The following is a 26745-nucleotide window of genomic DNA, read 5'->3' as shown; positions in this document are numbered from 1 at the left end:
CAGCCTCCCAGAGTGCTAGGATTACAGGCGTGAGATACTGTGCCCAGCCGGCAGGAGGATATCTGGAGGCCAGGAGTTTGAGATCACCCTGAGCAAGAGTGAGACCCCATGTCTACAAAAACTAGAAAAATTAGCCAAATGAGGTGGTGTGTGCCTGTAGTCACAGCTACTTGGGAGGCTGAAGCAGGAGGATTACTTGAGTCTAGGAGTTTGAAATTTCAGTGAGCTATGATGACATCACTACACTCTAGCCCAGGAGATAAGAGTGTGATCCTGTCTCAAAAAAAAAAAAAGTGTTTTAATGGCTGTATTTTCCAAAGAATGTCAACATTTTATTTTTGTGTGAGGATTTATTACTTGGATACTTAAAAATCTGTGAGTGATATACATGAAGTATTCCTGAAAATATTGACAATCACTGTTTTACAGTTTAACTACTAAATGTTCTGGGGAGATGATAGGGACAGTCTTGTGGCATGAGGGCATGAGTCCCACTCACTATAGTGCTGGATACCAGGATTTTGTTGTTTTTTAACTGTGGGATTCTGGTGAATGGTATGCAGCCTTTCCCTACAGTTTTTATCCAGGTGTCCACATAGGTTGTAGAGGAAAATAACTGAGGAATGAATTTTAAAAAAGAGGAAAGGAGAGAAAATGAATTTGGGAAAAACATAGCTCTAGTGAAATACTCTCATGAGTCTTTCATTTTTAGATTACAGGTATTGAAAAGATACTTGAGGTGGAAGAGGTGTCCCCTTCCCCATTTCCCATTCTTACTCTATACTTACTGTGGGAAGACCACAGTGGGAAGACCACAAAGGTAGAGGATAATTTCTATGTGCCTTGGAACTCTAGGGAACCCTCCAAGTAGCAAAAGAAAAATCAAAATCATCTTCAGTTCCAAAACCACAACTTTGAGGAAGGGGCGATCTCTAATTCATAAAGATTTTTTATGAATTAAAAGATTCATAAAAGAGCGGCGCCTGTGGCTCAAAGGAGTAGGGTGCCGGCCCCATATGCCGGAGGTGGCAGGTTCATACCCAGCCCCGGCCAAAAACTGCAAATAAATAAATAAAAAGTTGTTTAAAAAAAAAGATTCATAAAAAGTAAAGATTTTTTTTTTATGTTCCCTTATATACACTTTTGCTTTTTATTATGTTGCAACCAAAGGTAACTGATATTTATGTAAAGCAATAGGCCTAGGCTAGGTGTGGTGGCTCACGAGTGTAATCCCAGCACTGGGGAGGCTGACTCCTCAGGTGGATTGCCTGAGCTCACAGGTTTGAGACCAGCCTGAGCAAGAGTAAGACCCCCCGTCTCTAAAAATAGCTAGGTATAGTGGCGGGCACCTGTAGTCCCAGCTACCTGGGAGGCTGAGGCAAGAGAATCACTTAAGCCCAAGAGTTTGAGGTTGCTATGAGCTGTGATGCTGCAGCACTCTACTGAGGGTGACAAAGTGAGACTCTGTCTCAAAAAAAAAAAAAAAGAAAGAAAAAGAAAAAGGAAGAAAAGGGGCGGCGCCTGTGGCTCAGTCGGTAAGGCGCCAGCCCCATATACCGAGGGTGGCGGGTTCAAACCTGGCCCCGGCCAAACTGCAACAAAAAAATAGCCGGGCGTTGTGGCAGGCGCCTGTAGTCCCAGCTACTTGGGAGCTGAGGCAGGAGAATCGCTTAAGCCCAGGAGTTGGAGGTTGCTGTGAGCTGTGTGAGGCCATAGCACTCTACCGAGGACCATAAAGTGAGACTCTGTCTCTACAAAAAAAAAAAAAAAGAAAAAGGAAGAAAAAAAAAGAAAAGCAATAGGCCTATATTGCAATCATTGTGCTCAATCCTTTTGGGGGGGCATTAATTTAATAGCTTCAATTGTACATTCTAAGATTAATTGTTTAGCTAAATGTTTTGTTTTCTGCCATCAGGGCCATTCGTTGAATTTGAAGAGATAGACTTGCCTGAATTTTGGGGAGACATGGATAACCAGAAACACATTTATGAAGACTTTGACCAAGTGATCTTTGAGATGAATACATTGCTTTTGGAAAAACGTGCTAGCAAACCCCAGAGTCAATTATTAGAAAATCTAGAAGATCAACAGAAATATGATGAACAGAGAATACCAACACCACCACCAAAGCCACCAGAAGAGCAGAGCGAGACAACTGCTGAACGAAGACCACACAGAATTTCAACTGAAGAAGCAGAACAAGACAGAGAGCCAACTATAGAAGAAGAAGACGAGTACGGCTATTTAGAAATAGAACAAGGACCCCCCACAGGGTTAACTCCAGAACAAGAATCAACTACAGAGTTGATAACAGAACAAGAACAACACAGGAGGGCAACTACAGAAGAAGAGCAACACGAAGGATCAACAGCAGAACAAGAACCACACAGAGAATCAGATGCAGAACAAGGATCACCCAGAGCATCAATAACAAAACGAAGCTCACACAAAGAGTCAGTTGCAAAACGTGGCTCACACAGCAATTCAGCAATAGAAGAACCATACCAATGGCCAGAAGAAGAACTTTATGAAGAGGAAAATTCAGAGGAACAACAGGGTATGGACTCGATATCACAATCAGTAATAGAATGTTAAGAAAAAGTACAACATTGAGGGTGTCTACTCTCTCTGAGTACCTTGAGGTCCCTGTACCTAAAGAGAGGCCTAGGGAGCAAGCGTAGGAAGAGGAACTGTTGGTGAGTTCTGAATGGCAAGAGAAAGCTCCAACATCACATAGAAAAGGTTGTCTTTCAGGCAATAGTGCAGTCCTTCTACAATGTCAGCTCCCTGTGTTATGGAGTGTTTTTTAAAGTCTTTTTATGAGGCCTAGAACAGAGGTGTGAGAAAAGAAAAGACAAGAAAACATAAAATAAAATAAAGTCCTTTTAGAAGATACTCATTTAAGTTAGGATTTTGTTCTGGCATACCAGGTCGCTCAAAACTCAGACATATTTTGCTATTCAACATGAGTCTCTAGATCTGCAACAATCAATTAAATGCAAAACAGAGTGCCTCCATTATCAATTTACCTAGAATTTCTATTGCACTATAAGTCCATTTGTGTGGAAGAAATCTGGCATTGTTACATACAGAAATGTTTTACTAGGGTTTCTGAAAAGGCATTAGAAACCCTTTTGTTTTAAATGTGGAATCTGATAGTAGAAACCACCTTTTAAAATTTCCGTTAGCCAGGCATGATAGCTCACACCCATAATCCTAGAACTTTGGGGGGCCAGGGAAGGTGGAATCACCTGAGGCCAGGAGTTTGAGACCAGCCTGAGCAACATAGTAAGAACTCATCTTTACCAAAAAAATAGAAAAATTAGCCAGGTATGGTGGTATGCACATGTAGTCCCACTTACTTAGGAGGCTGAGGCAGGAGAAACACTTGAGACCAGAAGTTGAAGGCTGTAGTGAGGTGCCACTGCACTCTAGCCCAGGCAACAGAGTTAGACCCTGGCTCAAAATAAATTAATAAATTAATTACATTCAAGCTCAAGTGATCCTCCTACCTCAGTCTTATAATATTTATTCATATCTCATTGGTCAATATTTAGGCATACAGTAGTCTCTCCCACCTCTTTTTTTTTTTTTTTTAAGAGACAGAGTCTCACTTTGTTGCCGTCAGTAGAGTGCTGTGAGTCATAGTTCACAGCAACCTCAAACTCCTGGGCTCAAGCGATTCTCTTGCCTCAGGCTCCCAAGTAGTTGGGACTACAGGCACCGGCCACAATGCCTGGCTGTATGTTTTTAGAGATTGGGTCTTGCTCTTGCTCAGGCTGGTCTTGAACCCATGAGCTCAGGCAATCCCCCTGCCTTGGCCTCCCAGAGTGCTAGGATTACAGGCGTGAACTATGGCACCCAGCCCTTCCCCCTCTTTTTTTTTTTTTTTTTTTTGAGACAGTCTGGTACCCTGGCATCATCATAGTTCACAGCAATCTCAAACTCTTGGGCTTAAGTGATTCCTCTTGCCCCATCCTCCCAAGTAGCTGGGATTACAGGTGCTTGCCACAATTCTCGACTAATTTTTCCATGTTTGGTAGTGACAGGGTCTTGCTCTTGCTGAAGCTGGTCTCTCCTGAGCCCAAGTGATCCTCCTCTGTCGCCTCCCAGAGTGCTAAGATTACAGGTGTGAGCCACTAACGCCTGGCCAATAGTCCACCCCTTATTCAAGGTTTTGCTTTCCACAGTTTCAGTTGCTCATTGTCAGCTGACATCTGAAAATATTACATGAGAAATTCCAGAAATAAACAATTCATAAATCTTAAATTGTATGCCATTCTGAGTGATGTGATGAAATCTCATGCCACTTGCTCCATCATGAGCATGGCATGAATAATTCTTTTATCCAGTGGATCCATGCTGTCTGCACTACCTGCCCCTCAGGCACGTAGCAGCTGCTGGACTATCAGATTGACTGCGGCTGTCTTGCAGTGCTTGTGTTCAAGTAATACTTATTTTACCTAATAATGGCCCCAAAGCACGAGAGTAGTGATGCTGGCATTTCAGATATGCCACAGAGAAGCCGTAAAGTACTTCATCTAATGTGAAAGTTCTCTCAATAAGGAAAGAAAAAAATCATATACTGAGGTTAAGTTCTACAGTGTGAACAAATGATGAAATGTGAAGAAGAAAAAGAAATTCATGCTAGTTTTGCTGTTCCCCCTTCAAACTGCAAGAGTATATTAGAGCCCAGTTCTATCTGGGGTTTCCAGTATTCCCTGAGGTCTATTCTCCACAGACATAGGGGATACTGTTGTATAATGATGGGGAGACTAGGAGATGTAACTCTCATTTTGCAGGGCCAAATTGGGATATAACAAATAGCTTTTGTCACAGAACTTCTCTCAATAATTACGGTTATTAAGTGATATCGCTGTGGTTTATGATGCAATATAGATGGGAAAGTAGGATTTGGGATTTTCTGTGTACAAAGCATTTCTATCATTCACTGACTTTAGAAATCTCATAGAACATGAAATTTCCAATTGATAACTATTTTCTTTTGTACCTTTTAGAAACTGCAAAAAAGGAAGTTCCTAAAGACAAATCCTGTGAACCCAAGTCCCCCCAAATAGACGGAAAGTCATGGTCAGGTAACTCCTCATTTAACTCCCCTTTCATTTACACGTCTAGAACAAAAACACTGTGGAAATGAAAATAAATTGGCTATGTTGCAAAATATGTTTTTTACAGGTGAAATTTTTGCTTGTAACTGGAACATGAATGCTGAATTTGAAGATGAGAAACAGGCAGACATAATCTATGGTAATCCCAGATACACAGGTACATGTTAACAATGAAATTAGGAAGCATATGTGGCAATCAAATAAATGAATTTAATATACTGGGCACTCTGTGATAAAGATTGGATTTAGCTGAGACTCGATGGGAGAGTGAGTCTTGCATTTGTTTTTCCCTGAGAAGATAGATCTAAACAGACACAAAATGGATGCTTTGGTGGTGGTGTGCTATTGTTTGTGGCAAGTGCTACCAATGAGTGCTCTTCCGCTTTAAAACATATGGTATTAGTATGTATGTTTTGTACCATTATATGATCTCACAACTTCTTTGAAGCTATGATCCAAACATACACAGGTAATCAGGTATTAGATAGAGATAATTTCAGCTCTTCCTCCTGGGTCCACATCCAAACATGTGAGACAAGTGAGAATCTGTCTTGGTTTTTTTTTTTTTGAATCTGTCTTGGTTTTGAAGAATTGCCAAGAAAGATGTACTCAACAGAGCAAAGGGTCGTTTTTAGCTTTCTGATAAACCATGTGTTTAACAATGAGAGTTCAAAAATTACTTATATTTTGCTAAAATGCCATTACATCATTTTGCCTTTCACCTCAATGAGTAGTAGAGCTAATGAGATCAAGATTATTTTCTTCTTGGGCAGCGCCTGTGGCTCAGTGGGTAAGGCGCCGACCCCATTTACCGAGGGTGGTGGGTTCAAACCCAGGCCCAGCCAAACTGCAACAAAAAAATAGCCGGTGTTGTGGCGGGCGCCTGTAGTCCCAGCTACTTGGGAGGCTGAGGCAAGAGAATCACCTAAGCCCAGGGATTTGGAGGTTGCTGTGAGCTGTGACACCCCAGCACTCTACTGAGGGTTAATAAGTGAGACTCTGTCTCAAAAAAAAAAAAAGAAAGATTATTTTCTTCTTATCTGCAAATTTTCTTTTCTCATGTAAGCCTTGATCAAATAAACTTTTCGCAAAATATTCTGATGAAATACATGGCATTGGTTAAGCACTTGTGGCCTGCTAGTTCACGTTCTCCTTCCTAGTCATCTTTATATCAATTTTGCTTTACCACTGTGTATAAAAATTATATGTTTTTGTTTTTTTTAGAGACAGAGTATCACTCTTTTACCTAGGCTGTAGTATAGTACCCTGATCATAGCTCACTACAACCTCAAACTCCTGGGCTCAAGTAATACTTCTTTCTCAGCCTCCCAAGTGGCTGGGACCATAGTGTGCACCATCACACCTGTCTAATTTTTTAAATTTATTTTGTGGAGACAGAGTCTCACTATGTTACCCAGGTGGTCTTGAACTCCTGGCCTCAAGCAATCCTCCCACCTCAGCTTCCCAAAGTCCTGGGATTACAGGTGTCAGCCACCACACCTGGCTGGTAATTTTTTTTTTTTTTATTAAATCATAGCTGTGTACATTAATGCAATCATGGGGTACAATGTGCTGGTTTTATATACAATTTGAAATATTTTCATCAAACTGGTTAACATAGCCTTTATGGCATTGTCTTAGTTATTGTGTTAAGACATTTATATTCTGGGCGACGCTTGTGGCTCAACAGAGTAGGGCACCAGCCTCATATGCTGGAGGTGGCGGGTTCAAACCCAGCCCTGGCCAAAAACTAAAAAAAAAAAAAAAAAAAAAAAAGACATTTATATTCTACATTTAGTAAATTTCACATGTACCCTTGTAAGATGTACCATAAGTGTGGTCCCACCAATTACCCTCCCTCCGCTCAGCCTCCCCCCTCCCCTCTCCTCCCTCTCCCCATATTCTTGGGCTATAATTGAGTTATAGCTTTCATATGAAAGCTATAAATTGGTTTCATAGTAGGGCTGAGTACACTGGATACTTTTTCTTCCATTCTTGAGATACTTTGCCAAGAATATGTTCCAGTTCCATCCATGTAAACATGAAAGAGGTAAAGTCTCCATCTTTCTTTAAGGCTGCATAATATTCCATGCAGAAGAGCACTCATTGGTAGCACTTGGCATAAGGCTCCATAATATTCCAACATATACCACAATTTATTAATCCATTCATGGGTCGATGGGCACTTGGGTTTCTTCCATGACTTAGCAATTATAAATTGGGCTGCAATAAACATTCTGGTATAAATATCTTTGTTATAATGTGATTTTTGGTCTTCTGGATATATACCTAGTAGAGGAATTGTAGGATTGAATGGCAGGTCTATTTTGAGATCTCTAAGTGTTCTCCAAACATCTTTCCAAAGGAACATATTAGTTTGCGTTCCCACCAGCAGTGTAGAAGTGTGCCCTTTTCTCCACATCCACGCCAGCATCTCTGGTTTGGGGATTTTGTGATGTGGGCTAATCTTACTGGAGTTAGATTATATCTCAAAGTAGTTTTGATTTGCATTTCTCTGATGATTAAGGATGATGAGCATTTTTTTCATATGTCTGTAGGCTGTGCGACTATCTTCTTCAGAGAAGTTTCTCTTCAAGTCCCTTGCCCACCCTGAGATGGGATCACTTGTTCTTTTCTTGCTAATATGTTTGAGTTCTCTGTGAATTTTGGTCATTAAACCTTTGTCGGAGACATAACCTGCAAGTATCTTCTCCCATTCTAAGGGCTGTCTGCTTGCTTTACTTACTGTGTTCTTGGCTGTGCAGAAGCTTTTTAGTTTGATCAGGTCCCAGTAGTATATTTTGGTGTTGCTTCAAATGGCTGGGAGGTCCTCCTCATGAAATATTCACCCAGGCCAAATTCTTCAAGAGTTTTCCCTGCACTTTCTTCTAGTATTTTTATAGTTTCATGTCTTAAGTTTAAATTTTTAATCCAGGGCGGCGCCTGTGGCTCTGTCTGTAAGGCGCTGGCCCCATATACCGAGGGTGGCGGGTTCAAACCTGGCCCTGGCCAAACTGCAACCAAAAAATAGCCGGGCATTGTGGTGGGCGCCTGTACTCCCAGCTACTTGGGAGGCTAAGGCAAGAGAATCACTTAAGCCCAGGAGTTGGAGGTTGCTGTGAGCTGTGTGAGGCCATGGCACTCTACCGAGGGCCATAAAGTGAGACTCTGTCTCTACAAAAAAAATAAAAAAAATAAAAAAAAACGAAAAAAAAATTTTTTTAATCCAGTGAGAATCTATCTTAGTTAATGGTGAAAGGTGTGGGTCCAGTTTCAGTCTTCTACAGGTTGCCAGCCAGTTCACCCAGCACCATTTGTTAAATAGGGAATCTTTTCCCTATTGAATGTCTTTAATTGGCTTGTCAAAGATCAAATAATGGTAAGTAGCTGGATCCATCTCTTGGTTCTCTATTCTGTTTCATACATCTACCTCTCTGTTTTTGTGCCAGTATCATGCTGTTTTCATCACTGTCGATTTATAGTATAGTCTGAGGTCTGGAAGTGTGATTCCTCCTGCTTTTTTGTTGTTGTTGTTTTTTTTTTTTTATTTTGCTTTCAATTTCAGCTGGCTTTCACTCATTTTAGTTTGTAGTTTTTTCTTTTAATTTTTTTTCCTTTCTTCTTTTAGCGATTCTCTTGCCCTTTGCCTTCCAAGTAGCTGGGATTACAGGTGCCCACCACAACATTCGGCTTTTTTTTGGTAGAGGTGGAGTCTCATTCTGGCTCACTCCGGTTCATGCTGGTCTCGAACCTCTGAGCTCAGGAAATCCATACGCCTTGACCTCCCACAGTGCTAGGACTACAGGCGTGAGCCACCATGCCCAGCCACCTGCTTTGTTTTTATTTCTGAGTAATGTCTTGGCTATTTGAGGTTTTTTCTGATTCCATATAAAACGAAGTATTATTTTTTCATGATCTTTAAAGTATGACAGTGGAGCTTTAATAGGGATTGAATTAAAATTGTATATTGCTTTGGGGAGTATGGACATTTTAATAATGTTGATTCTTCCCAGGCATGAGCATGGTATGTTTTTCCATTTGTTAACATCTTCAGCTATTACTTTTCTTACAGTTTTGTAGTTCTCTTTTTAGAGATCTTTCACATACTTTGTTTGGTAATCATTTTAAAAATCAGATCAAGTCTCATATAGAAGGCATAAGGACATGAATGATTGAATCAATGAATAAATCAAACATAAGTAGCTTTGCTGAAATTTTATGGAATATAATAGTAAGCTTCAAGATAAATATATTAGTGAAGACTCTTGTGAGGAGGGATTGTATGGTGATATTTACTTATTTATTTAACTGGGAAGTTCAGAGTAAAGCTGGCTTCAGACACAACTGGGTCCAAGGGCTCAACAATAGCAACAGGACACTGTCTCTGCCTCTCAGCCCTGTTCTCTGTGTCACTTTCAATTTGAGGCAGTTTTCTCCATATTATGCCAAAAATGGCCATGAGAACATCTCTAATCTTATATCCTACTAGTTCAGCAATTGGAGTACAAAAAGGAATGGTTCTTCCCTAATAGTTGCTCTAAGAGTTCTGGGGCTAATTCATTTTTTTTATTAAATCATAAACGCATAGATCATGTATACATTAATGCATGCTAATTCTTATTGGCCTATATAGGGGGTTATATTGCTGTCACATGTGAATTGTTAGCCAGAACTGTATCACACAACCATCTAAGGTTCAAGGGTGGGGAGGCTCAGTACGACCTGACTTATCTTAACTGACAAGGAGAAATGTTTCCCAAAGCAAAAAGGAAGATTCTGTCCTCTTGAAGGGAACATAGGGTATGATTATAGCTTGAATATTATATGTGTGTGTGTATATATATATATATTTTAATTTGAGACAAAGTCTTACTCTGTCACCATGGGTAGAGTGCCGTGGCATCATAACTTACAGCAACCTCAAAAATAGCAGATGTTCATTTCTACAGGTACTTATATATTTTCCCTAAGGTTTGAAAGAATTGTTCACTTTACTGCTTCATGTATGTTTCCTGTTTGACAGACCTACACCCAATTATCAGAAATATTCAATCTTATAAGAAAATAAGGCACAGGACTGCCTTCAATAGAGTTTCCTTCAATTTGCTCCAGTTCGTGCAACTCCTGGAGACATTTGTTGGTGAAGATGTTCCCTTGAGTGTCAGTGAGGCCCTCGTCCTTTTTTTCAAGACAGGCTATGTTGAAACAGAAGAAGAGAAAATGAATGCCTTAGAACAGGTAGGTAATATTTTTATCAATGAAACAAGTGATGTTACTGTTACAAGTAAATCTCTAAGCCTCAATTGCTCCTGAAGTGGCTCTTCTTAAAAAATGTACTATCAGGCCAGGCACCGTGGCTCACACCTATAATCCTAGCACTCTGGGAGGCCAAGGCTGGAGGATCTCTTGATCTCAGGGATTTGAGACCAGCCTGAGAACGAGGAAGACCCCATCTCTACTGAAAAAAAAAAAAAAGAAAAAAGCTGGGGTGGTGGCTCAGGCCTGTAATCCTAGCACTCTGGGAGGCTGAGGCGGTGGATTGCCTGAGCTCAGGAGTTTGGGACCAGCCTGTGCAAAAGTGAGACCCCTGTCTCTAAAAATAGCCAGGCGTTGTGGTGGGCACCTATGGTCCCAGCTACTTGGGAGGTTGAGGCAAGAGGATCACTTGAGCCTTTCATGGAGTTTGAGGTTGCTGTGAACTATGACACCATGGCACTCTACCAAGGGCAATGCAGTGAGATTCTATCTCAAAAGAAAAGAAAAGAAAAGTGGTTCAGTGCCTGTGGCTCAAGTGGCTAAGGTGCCAGCCACATACACCTGAGCTGGCAGGTTCAAATCCAGCCCGGGCCTGTCAAACAACAAGGACAACTGCAACCAAAAAATAGCTGGGCGTTGTGGTGGGCACCTGTAGTCCCAGCTGCTTCGGAGGCTGAGGCAGGAGAATCGCTTGAGCCCAGGAGTTTGAGGCTGCTGTGAGCTGTGATGCCACAGCACTCTACCCAGGGTGACAGCTCGAGGCTCTGTCTCAAAAAAAAAAAAAAGAAAAGAAAAGAAAAATTAGCTGAGCATTGCCGAAAGTGCTTGTAGTCCCAGCTAAGGAGGATCACTTGAGCCCAGGAGTTTGAGGTTGCTGTGAGGCAGGCTGATGCCAGAGCACTCTAGCCTGGGCAACAAAGTGAGACTCTATCTCAGAAAAAGATGTACAACCAAATGTATCACTTTACTTCAATAAGAATAGCCATTAAATGTTTTATTTTACTGTCAAGTGTTCAAAAATCACACTCCAGGGAACTCATTTTTCTGATAACATGGTTGCTTCTGTTGGAAGATGGTTTTATTGTATAGCTTTTTGTTTTTTCCTCCTCTAAAGCTTAAGGAATAGATTCTGAGAGCAAATGTGCATGTATATATTACCTGTCTGCTATGTGAGTGCAAGTACGTATGCCTGGGGTATGATTATGGCTTAAATATATATATGCATATATATGTGTGTGTATGTGTATATATATATTTTTTTTTTTTTTTTTTTTTTGAGACAGAGTCTTACTCTGTCACCCTTGGTAGAGTGCCATGGCATCATAGCTCATAGCAACCTCAAACTCTTGGGCTTGAGCAGTCCTTTTGCCTCAGCTTCCTGAGGAGCTGGGACTACAGGCACCTGCCACGATGTCTGGCTAGTTTTTCTATTTTTAGTAGAGACAGAATCTCCCTCTTGCTCAGGCTGGTCTTGAACTCCTGAGCTTAAGCAATCCACTCCCTTTGGCCTCCCAGAGTGCTAGGATAACAGGTGTGAGCTACAGTACCTGGCCTCGAATATATATTTTTATTTATGGGCACCCAGGTAGTACATATTTCCTAAGAACTTACTACTTACTTTGGTGATAGATAATAACATACACTTTAGCTTTTTGAAACATGTAACTGTTTGAACTAGGTATGTGAACCATGTAAATTAGTTTCATTAAGTTTATTCATTAATCTCATTAGCCTTATGAGTCTTCTCAACCCATTCTAGACAGTTCCCTTTTGCCTCTTCAGTTACCGTTTCTCCCATTTACCCAAAAGATATGTATATTCATTTTATTTTTGCAACTGTATCTAGATATTAATTCAATTACTATCTAATTAATAAAATTAACCTAGTGAAAACTTTAAATGGTGAATTAAATCAATGTCAAGTTAAGTCAATGTTAAATATAAAAAAGAATTTTTTAACACTGACAGTTTCACTTTTTGAATACTCCCATTCATTCCCCTTCACTACAAAACACATCTGACCAGGAAGCTAGGCAGGGTATCCCGTGTAAACACATTCCTGAATAACCAGGGAAGAAGTGGAAAAGAAATGATCAAAGATTCTAGACGACTAGGCATGATGCCTCACACCTGTAATCCCAGCACTTTGGAAGGCCAAGGTGAAAGGATTGCTTGAGACCAGGAGTTGCAGACCAGCCTGGGGAACATAGTGAGACCTCTTCTCTACAAAAAAAAAAAACTGTCTGGGTATGGTGGTATGTGCCTATAGTTACAGCTACTAGGGAAACTGAGGTGTATTGCTCAAGCCCAGAAGTTCAAGTCTGCAGTGAACTATGATCATGCCGCGGCACTGCCCAGCCTGGGCAACAAAGTAAGTCCCTGGCTCTTAAAAAAAAGAAAGAAAAGAAATGAAAAAGAAAAAAATAAAATTATTCAGGTTCATAGAAGAAATTTGCACACACAAAAAAAACTCTTAAGAATTGTAACACCCTTTCTAAGTTAATATGTTTTAGTCTAATGCAGAGAATGCCTATGTTTTTGGTCTAGAGATAAAATGGCATTTCTAGAGAAAGGACATGTAAGGGATTAAACATAATCACTACATTTTCCACTAACATCATGCTTAAAAGGTGCTGCACTTTTGGGGGGGAATAAACACAGTAAACATTGTGTCTTCTATGCTTTGTTATTCTGTATGTGCCTTAGATTAGACAAAATGCTTTCGAAGTCAGACGGGAGATACTCCTAGAGGCCCTCTTTCAGAAGTGGGACAGCGATGGCTCAGGCTTCCTGGATCTAAAGGAAGTTGATGAACTCTTGTATACATACCGGGATGGAATGGAAAAAGAATCTATGAAGAAAGGTAAAACGTAAGAATGATCTCATTTAAATTGTGGTAACAACTTGGTTTCAAGTTTCCTAGGGACTATAACACATTCGTGGTTAAAACACCGGTTGTTCTAAAACCATAAGTTCCCACTTCACGCCTACGAATAAGGCTATATCTTTACAAATAGAAAAATTATAACAAGTATTGGCAAAGATGTGGAAATATTGGAATCCTTGTGCATTTGTCAACACAATCAGGAATGGAATATGTTGCAGAGAGCTTTGTCCAAGACCTTAACTCTATAGAGGTCAGAGTCCTTATGTGTAACTGGCTAACTTCACTCTTAAGGTGAAAGACTCTGAACCATTCCATAGTTTTGCTTGTTTTCTCTTCTTGTGTCATCTATCTGCCTTACAAGGTCTGATTCATTCCTCAAGTCTCACTGGCTTCTAAGTTTCTTTTCACTTTACTAACTTCTTAATCTCCTTAATGACTTTTTCTCCCTCCATATTTTTTCTTCGAATCAATACTTCCCCAATACTTCCCGATCAAAAGCTACTCAAATTCTCATTCCAGTATATTACACTAAATTTCTTTCTTCATTTTATTAGATCTTAGTTTAAATTATTTTGCTTTTTACCAGGTTTAAGAGTTTAATCTGGGGCGGCATCTGTGGCTCAGTGAGTAGGGTGCCGGCCCCATATGCCAAGGGTGGCGGGTTCAAACCCAGCCCTGGCCAAACTGCAACAAAAAAATAGCCGGGCGTTGTGGCGGGCGCCTGTAGTCCCAGCTGCTGGGGAGGCTGAGGCAAGAGAATCGCGTAAGCCCAAGAGTTAAGAGGTTGCTGTGAGCCGTGTGACGCCACGGCACTCTACCCGAGGGCAGTACAGTGAGACTCTGTCTCTACAAAAAATTAAAAAAAAAAAAAAAAAAGAGTTTAATCTGAGGACTTTGGCATACTAGATTTTCAATTTGTAAAATATATAGTGTTTGAGGGAAAGAACCCTCAAGGTTAGTTAAGTTCTTTATCCCTTTCAAAAATCATTGTATTTTGGGTGGCATCTGTGGCTCAAGGAGTAGAGCGCTGGCCCCATATACCCAGGGTGGCGGGTTCAAGCCTGGCCCCAACCAAAACTGCCAAAACAAAAAAAACCATTGTATTTGTTGATTTTCAAATATACCTAAGTTTATCAATTATTATGTTCTTGTCAGTAACTATGTCTTCTGAAAACTTTACATTATACTATTCTATTTACCTTAGACTGCACCCAAAGAGAATTTACCTAATGAAGTTTCAAAAGGCATAATGAGGCTGGGCCTGGTGGCTCCCTCCTGTTATCCTAGCACTCTGGGAGGCTGAGGCAGGAGGATCACTTAAACTCAGGGGTTCAAGACCAGCCTGAGAAAAATCGAGACTCTGTTTCTACTAAAAATAGAAAAATTAGCAAGGCGTGGTGGCACATGCCTATAGTCTTAGCTACTCCAGGCAGGAGAATTGCTTAAACCCAGGAGTTTGAGGTTGTGTGAGCTAGTGCCATGGCACTCTGTCTGGGGCAACAGAGCTAGACTCTGTCTCAAAAAAAAAGGTATAATGAGGTGGTTTCCACTTACAAGATGAACAAATGTTATAACATAGAACCATGTTCTGTAGAGAACAATAGGCAATGGTCTGGATAGCTGGGTTCCAATGTTACCGGACAAAGAAGGTCTGGCTGCCTGTCACTGTCAGCCAATATGCAGAGATGGGGATAGGTCCACCAAACTTAGTCAGAAGGCCAGGATTCTGGAGAACAGTGAAAGTAACCTCACCAAGAATGTTCTGTTCTTCCATTTCCAGAATTACAGTTTTATACATAAAAGTTCAAAGCAAATACCACACTAACTCCTTTTCCAAATAATAATCAGCATAACTTCGGGCGCCGCCTGTGGTTGAAAGGAGTAGGGCGCTGGCCCCATATGCCGGAGGTGACAGGTTCAAACCCAGCCAGCCCTGGCCAAAAACTGAAAAAAAAAATAATAATAATCAGCATAACTCAGTGACTTATTACAACATTCCCATTCAAAACTTAATCTCCCAGGGGCGGCGCCTGTGGCTCAGTGAGCAGGGCGCCAACCCCATATACCGAGGGTGGTGGGTTCAAACCCAGCCCCGGCCAAACTGCAACAAAAAAAAATAGCCAGGTGTTGTGGCGGGCACCTGTAGTGCCAGCTACTCGGGAGGCTGAGGCAGGAGAATCGCCTAAGCCCAGGAGTTGGAGGTTGCTGTGAGCTGTGTGATGCCACGGCACTCTACCGAGGGCGATAAAGTGAAACTCTGTCTCTACAAAAAAAAAAAAAAGTTAATCTCCCAAATCAATCCACCTAAACTACTCAAGATAGGCATGTTTAGGGTGGGAGCTAAATTTACAAAACAATAAGAATGGGAGACAGTGGGTGAAGGTCAGGCAAGACCTGAACCAACCAGACCAGCTGTGTGGAGTCTGCCCTAGCCTGACAGACTCCATCTTATTCTCACTACATGACCAATAGTGAGGTCTCATACAGAGAGATGAGATGTGTGAGACCTCATTATTGGGGTCTGCTGCAGTCCTCACAGGTACGAGCCCAGTTAAAGGAGCTGCCTGGTGTCCACCCAGCTGCACTGTCCTAGAGGAGTGCCTCTGTGACCCATATGACTGCTGCACTATACCATCTTGGAATTGGTATAGTCACTATACTATAGTGTGTCTTGTTCCAGGGACAAGTAGCTGTAACTCCACTTCTTTCCTGAGGCTGACTCCAGTCCAGTGGCCCAACATTTCCAAGCTGAGCTGTAAGCAGCTGTTGTACCCTTCTCCATGGGCCCAATGGAGCTCCACCTATACCTCCCCCCACCCCCTCATGCTAGAGGTGAAGTAGTACCCTGCCTCCTGCCTGGGAAAACAGTACCTAGTGCCCACAGCAGTCATGCCTCCCATGCTTAAGTTGAAATAGCACCCTGCATCCCAAGAAACGGTATCTTTTTTTATTTTTTTTTCCTGAGACAGAGTCTAACTCCGTTGCCCGGGCTAGAGTGCAGTAGCTGGGACTACAGGCACCCCCTACAATACTTGGCTACTTTTTTGCATTTTTAGTAGAGACAGAGTCTCACTCTTGCTCAGGGTGGTCTCAAACTCTTGAGCTCAAGGGATCCACCCTCCTCAGCCTCCCAGAGTGCAGGATTGTAGGTGTGAGCCACTTCGCCTGGCCACAATACAATGTCTTGACTGCCCAGAGCAATGATGCACACTAGTACCTAAGCTGAAGCAGAGTCTGAAGCCCAGGGAAGTTGTGTCTGGGCTGCCCATCACCCCACAGGACTGAACTCAAGCAGCACCTCACTCCCTGGGAACTGGTGCCGTGGCCAAGCTGAGCAGCTGCACACCCCAGGGCTGAGCTGATGGAGTAACCCATGTCGTAGGGCAGCGATTCTCAACCTGTGGGTCGCGACCCATAGGAATCATATTAAATGGCCCGGCATTAGGAAAGTTGAGAACCAGTGTCCCAGGGAAACAATGCAGTGGCTGAGCTGAGACACTTCACCCTACAGGCCAGACAACTCTAGTATCTTGCTTCTCTACAACTTGACTAGCCCCTTTAGAGTCTGCACAGCTGAGATAACCCCCTCCCTGAGGAGGGGCGTCATCACTGTGCAGTTCCTCCCTCACTCAAGGGCCAAATAACATCTGTGTTCTGCTATTCTGAGGCACATGCTGCCACTGCATCTGATCTCACAGATACTGCCGGCCTCGTCAGCCCAGGGGTTAGAGTCACTACTACATAGTGACCAGTGCACTCTATTGGCTCAGGTTCCCAAATTATAGCCTCACCCTGCTCCCTGGGCCCAAACTTCCAGAGCACTCTTTATTCCCTGGACCGGTCATCTAACAAGGGATCAATAACCCAAATGTACAAGGAATTCAAACAACTTAATAGCAAAAGAACAAATATTTCAATTAAAAAATGGGCAAATGAGCTGAATAGACATCTCAGAAGAAAATGTATTAAGAGCCAACAGGTATATGAAAAAATGCTTAATATGACTAGGGGGATTACAATTCAAAACCAAAATGAGATATCATCTTACCCTAGTTAGAATGGCTATTATTACAAAGACAAAAAAATAACAAATGCTGGTGAGGATGTGTAGAAAGGAAAACTCTTATACACTGTTAGCAGGAGTGTAAATTTGTACAGCCATTATGGAAAACTGTATGCTCCTCAAAATGCTGAAAATAGAACTACCATATGATCCAACAATCTCACTTCTGGGTATATATCTTTAAAAAAGAGAGAGAGAAAAAAAAGAAGAAAATCAGCAAGTCTAAGAGATTTTGCAGACCATGTTTATTGCAGCACAATAACCAAGATGTGGAATAAATTTACGTGTCCATCAACAGGTGAATTGATAAAGAAGTGTGGTCCAGGGCAGCACCTGTGGCTCAAGGAGTAGGGCGCCGGTCCCATATGCCAGAGGTGGCGGGTTCAAACCCAGCCCCAGCCAAAAACCAGAAAAAAAAAAAAAAGAAATGTGGGGCGGTGCCTGTGGCTCAGTGAGTAGGGCGCCGGCCACATATGCCAAGGGTGGCGGGTTCAAACTCAGCCCCAGCCAAACTGCAACAACAACAAAAAAAAATAGCCGGGCGTTGTGGTGGGCGCCTGTAGTCCCAGCTGCTCGGGAGGCTGAGGCAAGAGAATCGCGTAAGCCCAAGAGTTAGAGGTTGCTGTGAGCCGTGTGACGCCACAGCACTCTACCCGAGGGCGGTACCGTGAGACTCTGTCTCTACAAAAAAAAAAAAGAAATGTGGTCCAAATACACAATGGAGTACCATTTAGTAACAAAAAAAAGAATGAAATTCTGTTATTCATGGCAACATGGAAGAGCTTGGAGAACATTATGTTAAAGGTAATAAGCCAGGCATAGAAAAATAAATATCACATGTTCTCACTCATATGTGGAAGCTTAAAAAGTTGATCTCACAGTGATCCCTAGAGGCTGGGGAAGGATGGGGTGGGGGGTGGGGGGAATAGCCAAAGGTTAGTCAATGAATACAGAAATGCAGCTAGATAGGAGAATAAATTTGAGTGTTCTATGTGTAGCACTGTGGTTACCAGAATTGACAATTTATTGTATGTCTTCAAATAGCCAGAAGAATGTTTTTTGAATGTTCCCAACTCTAAAAAAATGATAAATACTTGAAGTAATGGACACACGAATTACTCTGATTTGATTATTACACATTGCATACACATATCAAAATATCACACCATATGCCATAAATATGTACAGTTATTATGTGTGGATTAAAAATAATAGCTGAGTGTGCTAGAGTGCACCTGTAGTCCCAGCTACAGAGGAAGCTGAGGCGGAAAGATTGGTGGAGCCCAGGAATTCTGGGATGTAGTGCACTATGCCACTGATTAGGTGTCTGCACTAAGTTTGGCATCAATTATGGTGACTTCTAGGCAACAGGGGACCACAAGTTTGCCTAAGAAGAGGTAACCCAGCCCACTCAGAAAAGAGCAGATGGAAACTCCTGCACTGATCAGTAGAGAGATCTCATCTGTGAATAGCCATGGCACTCCAGCCTGTGCATAGAGTGAAACTTTATCTCTTAAAAAAAGAAAAACTTTTAGGGACGGTGCCTGTGGCTCAAAGGAGTAGGGTGCTGGAGGTGGCGGGTTCAAATCCAGCCCCAGCCAAAAAACTGCAAAAAGAAAAACTTTTATATAATAAAATAAAAACAAAAATAATAAATAAATGGCAGTGCCCATAACTCAGTGGGTGGGGTGCCGGCCACATGCACCAAGACTGGAGGATTCTAATCCGGCCTGGGCTAGCTAAACAACAATGACCACTGCAACAAAAAAATAGCCGGGTGTCGTGGTGGGCACCTGTAGTCCCAGCTCTTGGGAGGCTGAGGCAAGAGGATCACTTAAGCCCAAGAGTTTGAGGTTGCTGTGAGCTGTGAGAGCACGGCACTCTACCCAGAGTGACAGCTTGAGACTCTATCTCAAATAAATAAATTAATTAAATAATAATAAATAATAAAAGCAAAAAATCCAGCTAGGAAAAAAACATTTATTTTAAAACAAAACACCTAAAGAAAACAAAACCCTTACACATTTTGGTATTAATTTTTGTAACAAAATTCCAGAAATCTCAAACATTAATATAATTTAAAAGTCTTGCTGAGAAGCACACAGGGTGTTTTTTTAAAGGAACTGAAAACCAAAAAATAAATAAACAAACAAATGAAACTGAAAGCTGGACAAATAGCTGACAAAGAAATACTTATTGCTCGTTCTTTGCTCTGGAACTCTGGAATGAGGAATCACTAAAACATTCCTCAATCTTTCCTTGATTTCGGACCTTGACATTTTTGGAGATATAGGCTGGTTGTAATACATATTTTATTTAGGTTTGTTTCCTCGTGTTTCCTAATGTTTCCTCATGATTGTGTTCACATTATATCTTTGGCAGGATGAGCAAGTCTGTATTCTTCTTGTTCAAACCTATCAAAGGTCTCCTGGTAATAACTTCGACCAGTCGATCAAGACGATATGTCAGGACTCTCCGCTTTAGTCTTTTTTGTTATTAATAAGTATTTTGTGAGTGTGCTTTGAAACCATATACAGTACAACCTCCACCTCCAAAGTTGACCATCTCCCTACATTGACTACCTCCTTAAGTTAACCTAATTTTCATAGATCAAACACGGACTGCACGTATGTATCAGTACTGTAGACCTAGTTCCTTATGTTGACCAGGTCCTTATAGTCTCTTGGGTGGTTAACTTACAGAGTTCTAATGTAAATAATTCTTCCTTTTTTTTCAAACTTTGATTTATTCATTTATAGCTGTATATATCCATGGTTTCCTATTTTACTCAATGGGTTTTATCCAATGCTAACATTATTTCTTTTGATGCTCATATTGTCCCAGATTTAAGACAAGGGAGTCCTCTCAATCTGACTCCTGTGTCCTCCCATCCCCACTCTCAACATTTTCTTATGAAAAGTTTCAACCATAGCCCAGCAAAGCCGAATGAATTTTACAGTGAGCACCTATATGCCCACCACCTAGATTCTACCATTAACAATTTACTGTACTTTTAAAATTATTCATCTATTCATCTTTCCATCCTTTATCCTTCACTTACCTCCTTTATTTTTGATACATTTTAAAATAAATGATAGCCATTAATATACTTCTCCCTAAATACTTTAGCATGCATATCATTAATTAAAGTTCAATATTTGTTAACAGCCTTGTTTCTTTTTGAGATAAAAGTTCTATAAAATGAGATGCATAAATTTTAAGTGTTCCTTTGCTGAGTTTTGGTGAATGCATGATCTGTGTACTTCTATCAGGATATAGAACAAAAAATTCCTGGGTGCCCCTTTCCCATTCAATCCCTACCACCTAGTCCCCAAGGCAACCACTCTTCTGGTTGTCTTCCACCATAGATTAGTTTTATCTCCTCTAGGACATCATAAAAATACAGTTATACAGATGTACTCTTTTGTGTAAGCCTTCTTTCCATTTAGCATAATTCTTCTTGAGATTCTTACATGTTGTTGCATGTATCAGCAATTTGCTTCTTTCTACTACTGAGTAGGATTCCATTATATGAATATACCATAGTTTGTTTACCCATTCTCCAATTGATGGACACTTGGGCTATTTCCAGTTCTTAGCTATTAGGAATAAGCTGCTCTGAACAGTCTTATACAAATCTTTTTGTATATATGTTTTCATTTCTTATCCTCAAATACTTAGGAGTGGAATTTCTGGGTCACAGGGTAGGTGTATGTTCAACTTTTTAAGACACTGCCAGTTTCCTGCATCACTTTAACATGTGTCCATTCTCTGAGCACTTCCTTGCTTTCTGGTGCAATGAGATCTTCCGGGTTCATTTTACACCTTCCCTGCTTTCACCCTGGAAGCATCCATTTCCTCAACAAATCTGCTTTCTTTTAGTGGAGAATGGTAATTACGAGCCAGTATCTGGGTTTTACATGAGCTCTTTGCTCATAGGTCTCTACTTCCAGGTTTCTCAGTGGTCAGACGTAGGAAGTGTGTGTGTGTGTGTGTGTATGTTTGTAGACAAACATTTACCTTTGTATAGAGCTTTCTCTTTCTGTCTATTAATATGAAAAACCATGAGTTCACACTGATACTTCCAAGTCCAGTCCAACACAACAGGATTCATTCTAGTTTTTTCCTTTTCCACTTTGCAGCTGCCATCTCTCTGGCTGGTTGTATTCTAAAAATACTTATTCATTGGATCAACCCCCCAATCAATCCATTAGTTCTATATGCAATGAATCTCTCCTTGCTGCTGCTGCCCTCTCTGTCACATTGATTTCCTTCTTAACTACACCTAAGTTCCAACGCCCCACTCCAATCTGTCCTCCTCACTGTGCTTAGCCTCTGACATCTCACACCAGACCAGCCCTTTACACGCTCCCGAGGCTCTGACATGGCATGCCGCAGTACCTTTTCACGTAGATGACCTTTCCAGTCCACTCTGACTCCCAATGCTGAGCTGACCCCCCATCGGGAATTCCTTTTCGCTCTGCTTGGGCTCTGTTTGCTGGAAGGCCCCTCCACAGAAATACTCTTCTCACCCTGTTTAGTTTCCAATTTTCCAGACCAGGCTGTCCCTCTAAATGTACGCCCTTCCCTTGCTCAGGATGAAATACCTCATGTGGTTGCTCTCTTCATCCTGTTTGGGTTCTGACACCCCAAGGTACACCACCTCTCAGTAGGGCCACCTTCTTTATCCCCATGGGCTGAAGGTTGCCTTCTACCTGCATACCCTCCTCACCCTGCTCAGGCTTGGCCAATGCCAAGCTACCCTGCACAGATGCCCTCCTTCACCCATTTGAACTCTGATCTCCTGCTCTGTGCTACCATGGCTTCTGCCATGATTTATTCATTTATAGCAGTATATATCCAAGGTGCTTACCTTGCTCTGTCCCTAATGGCTTTAGGGCAGAATTGTTCAAGAAGGCAATAAAATGGAAGGAAGAAAACTGGAGGAAAACCCCACAGGTTTTAATCTAATGGAGGACTGTAGAAGTTAGGATTCTTTTGGATCAAATAATAGAAAGCCTAATCCAATATGGTTAAACAGAAAAGAAATGTATTGGTTCTTGCAATGAGAAAGTCCATTGCTAGTTCAGGACACAACTAGATTTGGGGATTCAAATAATAACATTAGGATGGGTGTCTTGTTCTTTCTCCTGCTCTTGATTTTGGTCTGGCCCTGCTCTCTTCTACGTTGTAGCTCCAACAACCAACCCCTCCCCTTGTGTGGCCAGGTCCAGATTCACATTCTCACAAGTTCATTCAAGTTCAGTGGGTATAAAAAGGAAAGTGTCCTTTTCTTAATCATTCAAGCAAAAATTCTTGGCTCTGGCTAGAGGAATAGTATATCCTGACTGGCTTACACTTAAGATGCATGCCCCACCTCTAGAACTATGAGTGGAACCCACTCAAACATGTGAACTGAAATGAGAGCAGAGAGATTTCCCCAAAGCAAAATTGAAAATACAAATACCAAGAGAATAATGATTAATGAATGTTCAACTACAGAAGTGGGAGGCTTACACATGGTAATATGACTATAGTACAAGGTAGAATTGGTTCATTGTCAAATAAATGGTATAGAATGTACACTGTTGTCTTTCAGGGGGAGAAATCATGGTGGAAGCCTTTTTGAAGAAGGAGGGAGTTTGCGTCATACTTTGAAGGGCAAGAGTGCATACCCTTTGACTTTCTAATTTATATCAACTGTCAAAGAAACTTGCACATATGCATCAGGAGACATGTACAAAATGCTCATAGCACTATTCATAATAGCAAAATATTAAAAATGGCCTAAACCTAAACACCCATTGCTAGGAGAATAAATAAATTGGTGATGGCATACTCACATAATAACATACAGTGGTGAAAATGAAAGAGTTGCAGCTACAGAAACAACGTGGATGGATATGGGAGCATAATGGTGAATAAAAAAGCAAGTTTCAGAAAACTACATTTATAAACAGGCGGGACTAAATTATATATTATTTAGAAGTCAACAATGTGTGTGTATGTGTGAGTATACATTATACACATATTGTTATATAATTACAGAACACATGTAAGAATATTGGGAAAAGAAAAAGGGAGAAGATAAAGCCAAATTTCAGGATATTGGTAGGAGTGTGGGGAAGCAGAGGATGGAATAGGGTAGGTCATAGAGGAAAATATAAGTTACTGATAGCGTTCTGGTTTAGTAGTAGATTCATGATTATACAATTAAAAAAATAGAAGTGTAAATGCAAAAGTGCGCGAGGCATAGTCAGGAACCAAGAGAAGAATGGGCATACTGGAGCAAATAACTCCTATATTGTAGTCAGGGCAAATATGATTAGAAAGAGACTGCATTCATGGGGTGGCGCCTGTGGCTCAGTGAGTAGGGCGCCGGCCCCATATGCCGAGGGTGGCGGGTTTGGACCCAGCCCCGGCCAAACTGCAACAGAAAAGTAGCCGGGCATTGTGGCGGGCGCCTGTAGTCCCAGCTGCTTGGGAGGCTGAGGCAAGAGAATCGCGTAAGCCCAAGAGTTAGAGGTTGCTGTGAGCCGTGTGACGCCACGGCACTCTACCCGAGGGCGGTACAGTGAGACTCTGTCTCTACAAAAATAAAAAGAAAGAGACTGCATTCAAATATGGCAGGACTTTGAATCAGGGAATTGATAATGCCAGTTGTGTTTTGATTTTATAAACGTGCATTTTTTACTATTGATAAGTCAGCTAAAGGGGGCAGCGTTTGTGGCTCAGTGAGTAGGGCACTGGCCCTATATACGGAGGGTGGTGGATTCGAACCCGGCCCATTGGGCATTGTGGCAGGTGCCTGTAGTCCTAGCTACTCAGAGGCTGAGGCAAGAAAATTGCCTAAACCCAAGAGCTGGAGGTTGCTGTGAGCTGTGACATCACAGCACTCTACTGAGGGCAACAAAGTGAGACTGTCTCTAAAAAAAAAAGTCAGCCATAAAATTTTGAAAGACAGGAACAGAGGAGAGTGGCCACAGGATTAGCCATGTTGCCAAAGAGTAACCGAATAGGATTAAGTGGTTTACTGGATTTGGAGGGCAAATGTAGGAGTCAAAGTAGACCCTGAGGTTTCACCAGGCTGAGTGGTAGAAGTAACACAAAATAAAACAAAGAAGATGATGTCGGGATTATATTAAGCTCAGCATAGGAAGCCACGGTGAAATATTCTACTGTGTTCAGAGATGCCTTTGGGATACTTGGTTTTCCAGGAGAGCAGTTGTCAAGGGCTGCAGTTCACTATAAGACGAGGATAAAAATTTCCCCCACTGATAAATCAACTTTTGGTTAGTTCTTGGTTTTATGTTTGTTTTTTAGCTAAACTACACTTCCAATTTCCAAAGCCACACCCTGATCATGAAGTGAGGCTGTCTTCAAAACAATTTCAGAAATACATAGATTTGGTTGTATCTGAACTCAGGGGCAATGAAGATCAAATTCTGGAAAATGTGGTGGAATTTCTGATGACTAATCTAAAGAGGAGCCATATTGAGAGTCTGAGGAATAGTGCTAGACGAAAATGGCTACACCAAATCCAATATGCAGCACAGAAAAGTGGGGTGTCCCTGGAGCCAGTGTATATGGAGACGTTTAAGGCCCTCACCCAGGTATGTTTTCTAAAGTGATATATATGAGGAAACATTTCCTCAGAGTAGGTGATATACAATGATAGCAAAAGAGGAACATACTGAATTCTTCTGAAAAATCACCTCTCCGCTTGCATCTCACCCACTGGCAATCATTCTAGTTGCATCTCTCCTGGAGGTTGGAGCATTTGTAATGTACTAAAATGAATAAAACATCTACAGTAGCACCTACAGTGCATATTGCAAGGGTACATGTCACATCTCTTAAGAATAGAGTATAACTGTCTTAACACAATAATTAAGTAAATGAGGTGAAGACTGTGGTAACCAATTTGATGTAAGCATTCCAAATTGTATATAAAATCAGCACATTGTACCCCATAAATGCCTTAATGTACACAGTTATGATTTAATAAAAAATTAAGAGAAAAAAAAAGAAAAGATGTCTTGGAATTTCTAATTTCATTTGTGCTGAGAGTCAAATAAGCCTAGAATAGACAATAGATAGAGAATGAAAAATACCAATAAGGAGATGTGCAAGGAGTTCAAGTTGCTTCTCCCAGCCATGATATTTTGAAAGTCAGTTGAAAAGGGAGCAATTTAAATCATAAATATGAAGTAGAATCCAGCATCACACACAGTATTTTACAGCACTGACTAGACTCAAGCTAAAACTATTTCACAATCCTGCCACTTAGAACACATGGCCCCGAGGGGCCACTAGCCATAGGCTTTCCACCTTTTCAGAGTTCCTGATTCCTGCTCCTCCCATGCAGAGACATGTGAGCAATGGCTCACCAGTCATCTCAGCTAAATAGTAACAATGAAATCATCTCCTGAATTAGTTTCCTAAGGTGCACCAGGACCAGGAGCCCACTCAAGATGAAGCACTACTCAAACTTGCTTCAGAGATCTGTGCTACCCTAAGAGAACCTATTTATGGATATGTTCAATATGTGTATTAACACATACTGTTGTTAATAACATAATATTTTAGGTACAGAGAATTTTCAGTTATTTTAATTAGAAATAGTAGTTGTAGTGAGTCTGCAGTCTTAAGCCTCAGGAAATTCAGTCCTGAAATGACATAGATAAAATATCCAAATAGGTAGATATCCATTTATCTATGGATAAATATCCTTTGATAAAATATCTCAAAAATTGCTTGAGAGTGGGTGGGCACGGTGGCTCATATCTGTAATCGTAGCACTCAGGGAAGCCAAAGCGGCTGGATCGCCTTAACTCAGGAGTTTGAGACCAGCCCGAGCAAGAGGGAGACACCTGTCTCTACTAAAAATATAAAAAATACCCATGCGTTGTGGTGGGCACCTGTAGTCCCAGCTACTCAAGAGGCTGAGGCAGGAGGATTGCTTGAGCCAGTGAGTTTGAGGTTGTGACGCCAGGGCACTCTATCAGAGTGACAAAATGAGACTGGGGGAAAAACAAAATTGCTTTAGAGTGTTTTTTTTTCCTATTCACATCATATTAGATGGTTAAGAATTTGAGTGAAGTGAAGGCATATTCTTGCTCCAGTTCCTTAAGATCAAGACTTTTAATAGAAGCCCAAACAATTCAACTACAATTCAAAGGGATCCAAGTTCTAAACCTCTAAATTTGAGTAGATTTGAGAGGATTTTTGTTTTTGTTTATCCAGTAAACCAGTCAAATTGAGGTGAAAGCTATGGGAGAGAAATTATTCTACTCAGTTTTGGGGGACAGTTGTGGTGTCAGCCTTTTCCCCACTACCTGCAAATGGTAATATCTGCATTACCTATTCAGGAAAATGAAAATATTTGGGCCAGATACACAAATTGGCCA

General features: G+C 41.3%; 1 protein-coding gene across 1 annotated transcript in view; it reads left to right on the top strand.

The window, feature by feature from the left end:
• EFCAB5 (EF-hand calcium binding domain 5) overlaps nucleotides 1-26745 on the top strand; it is a 135378-nt gene that overhangs the window by 96073 nt on the left and 12560 nt on the right. Inside the window, 7 exon segments of the mRNA XM_053570868.1 lie at nucleotides 1916-2578; nucleotides 2581-2754; nucleotides 5019-5096; nucleotides 5197-5286; nucleotides 10153-10367; nucleotides 13092-13248; nucleotides 24659-24948. Coding sequence (XP_053426843.1) covers nucleotides 1916-2578; nucleotides 2581-2754; nucleotides 5019-5096; nucleotides 5197-5286; nucleotides 10153-10367; nucleotides 13092-13248; nucleotides 24659-24948 — 1667 coding nt within the window.

This window comes from Nycticebus coucang, chromosome 18, assembly GCF_027406575.1.
Source record: "Nycticebus coucang isolate mNycCou1 chromosome 18, mNycCou1.pri, whole genome shotgun sequence".
In the NCBI taxonomy this organism is placed as follows: domain Eukaryota; kingdom Metazoa; phylum Chordata; class Mammalia; order Primates; family Lorisidae; genus Nycticebus; species Nycticebus coucang.
This window is presented reverse-complemented; position numbering and strand designations above follow the sequence as displayed.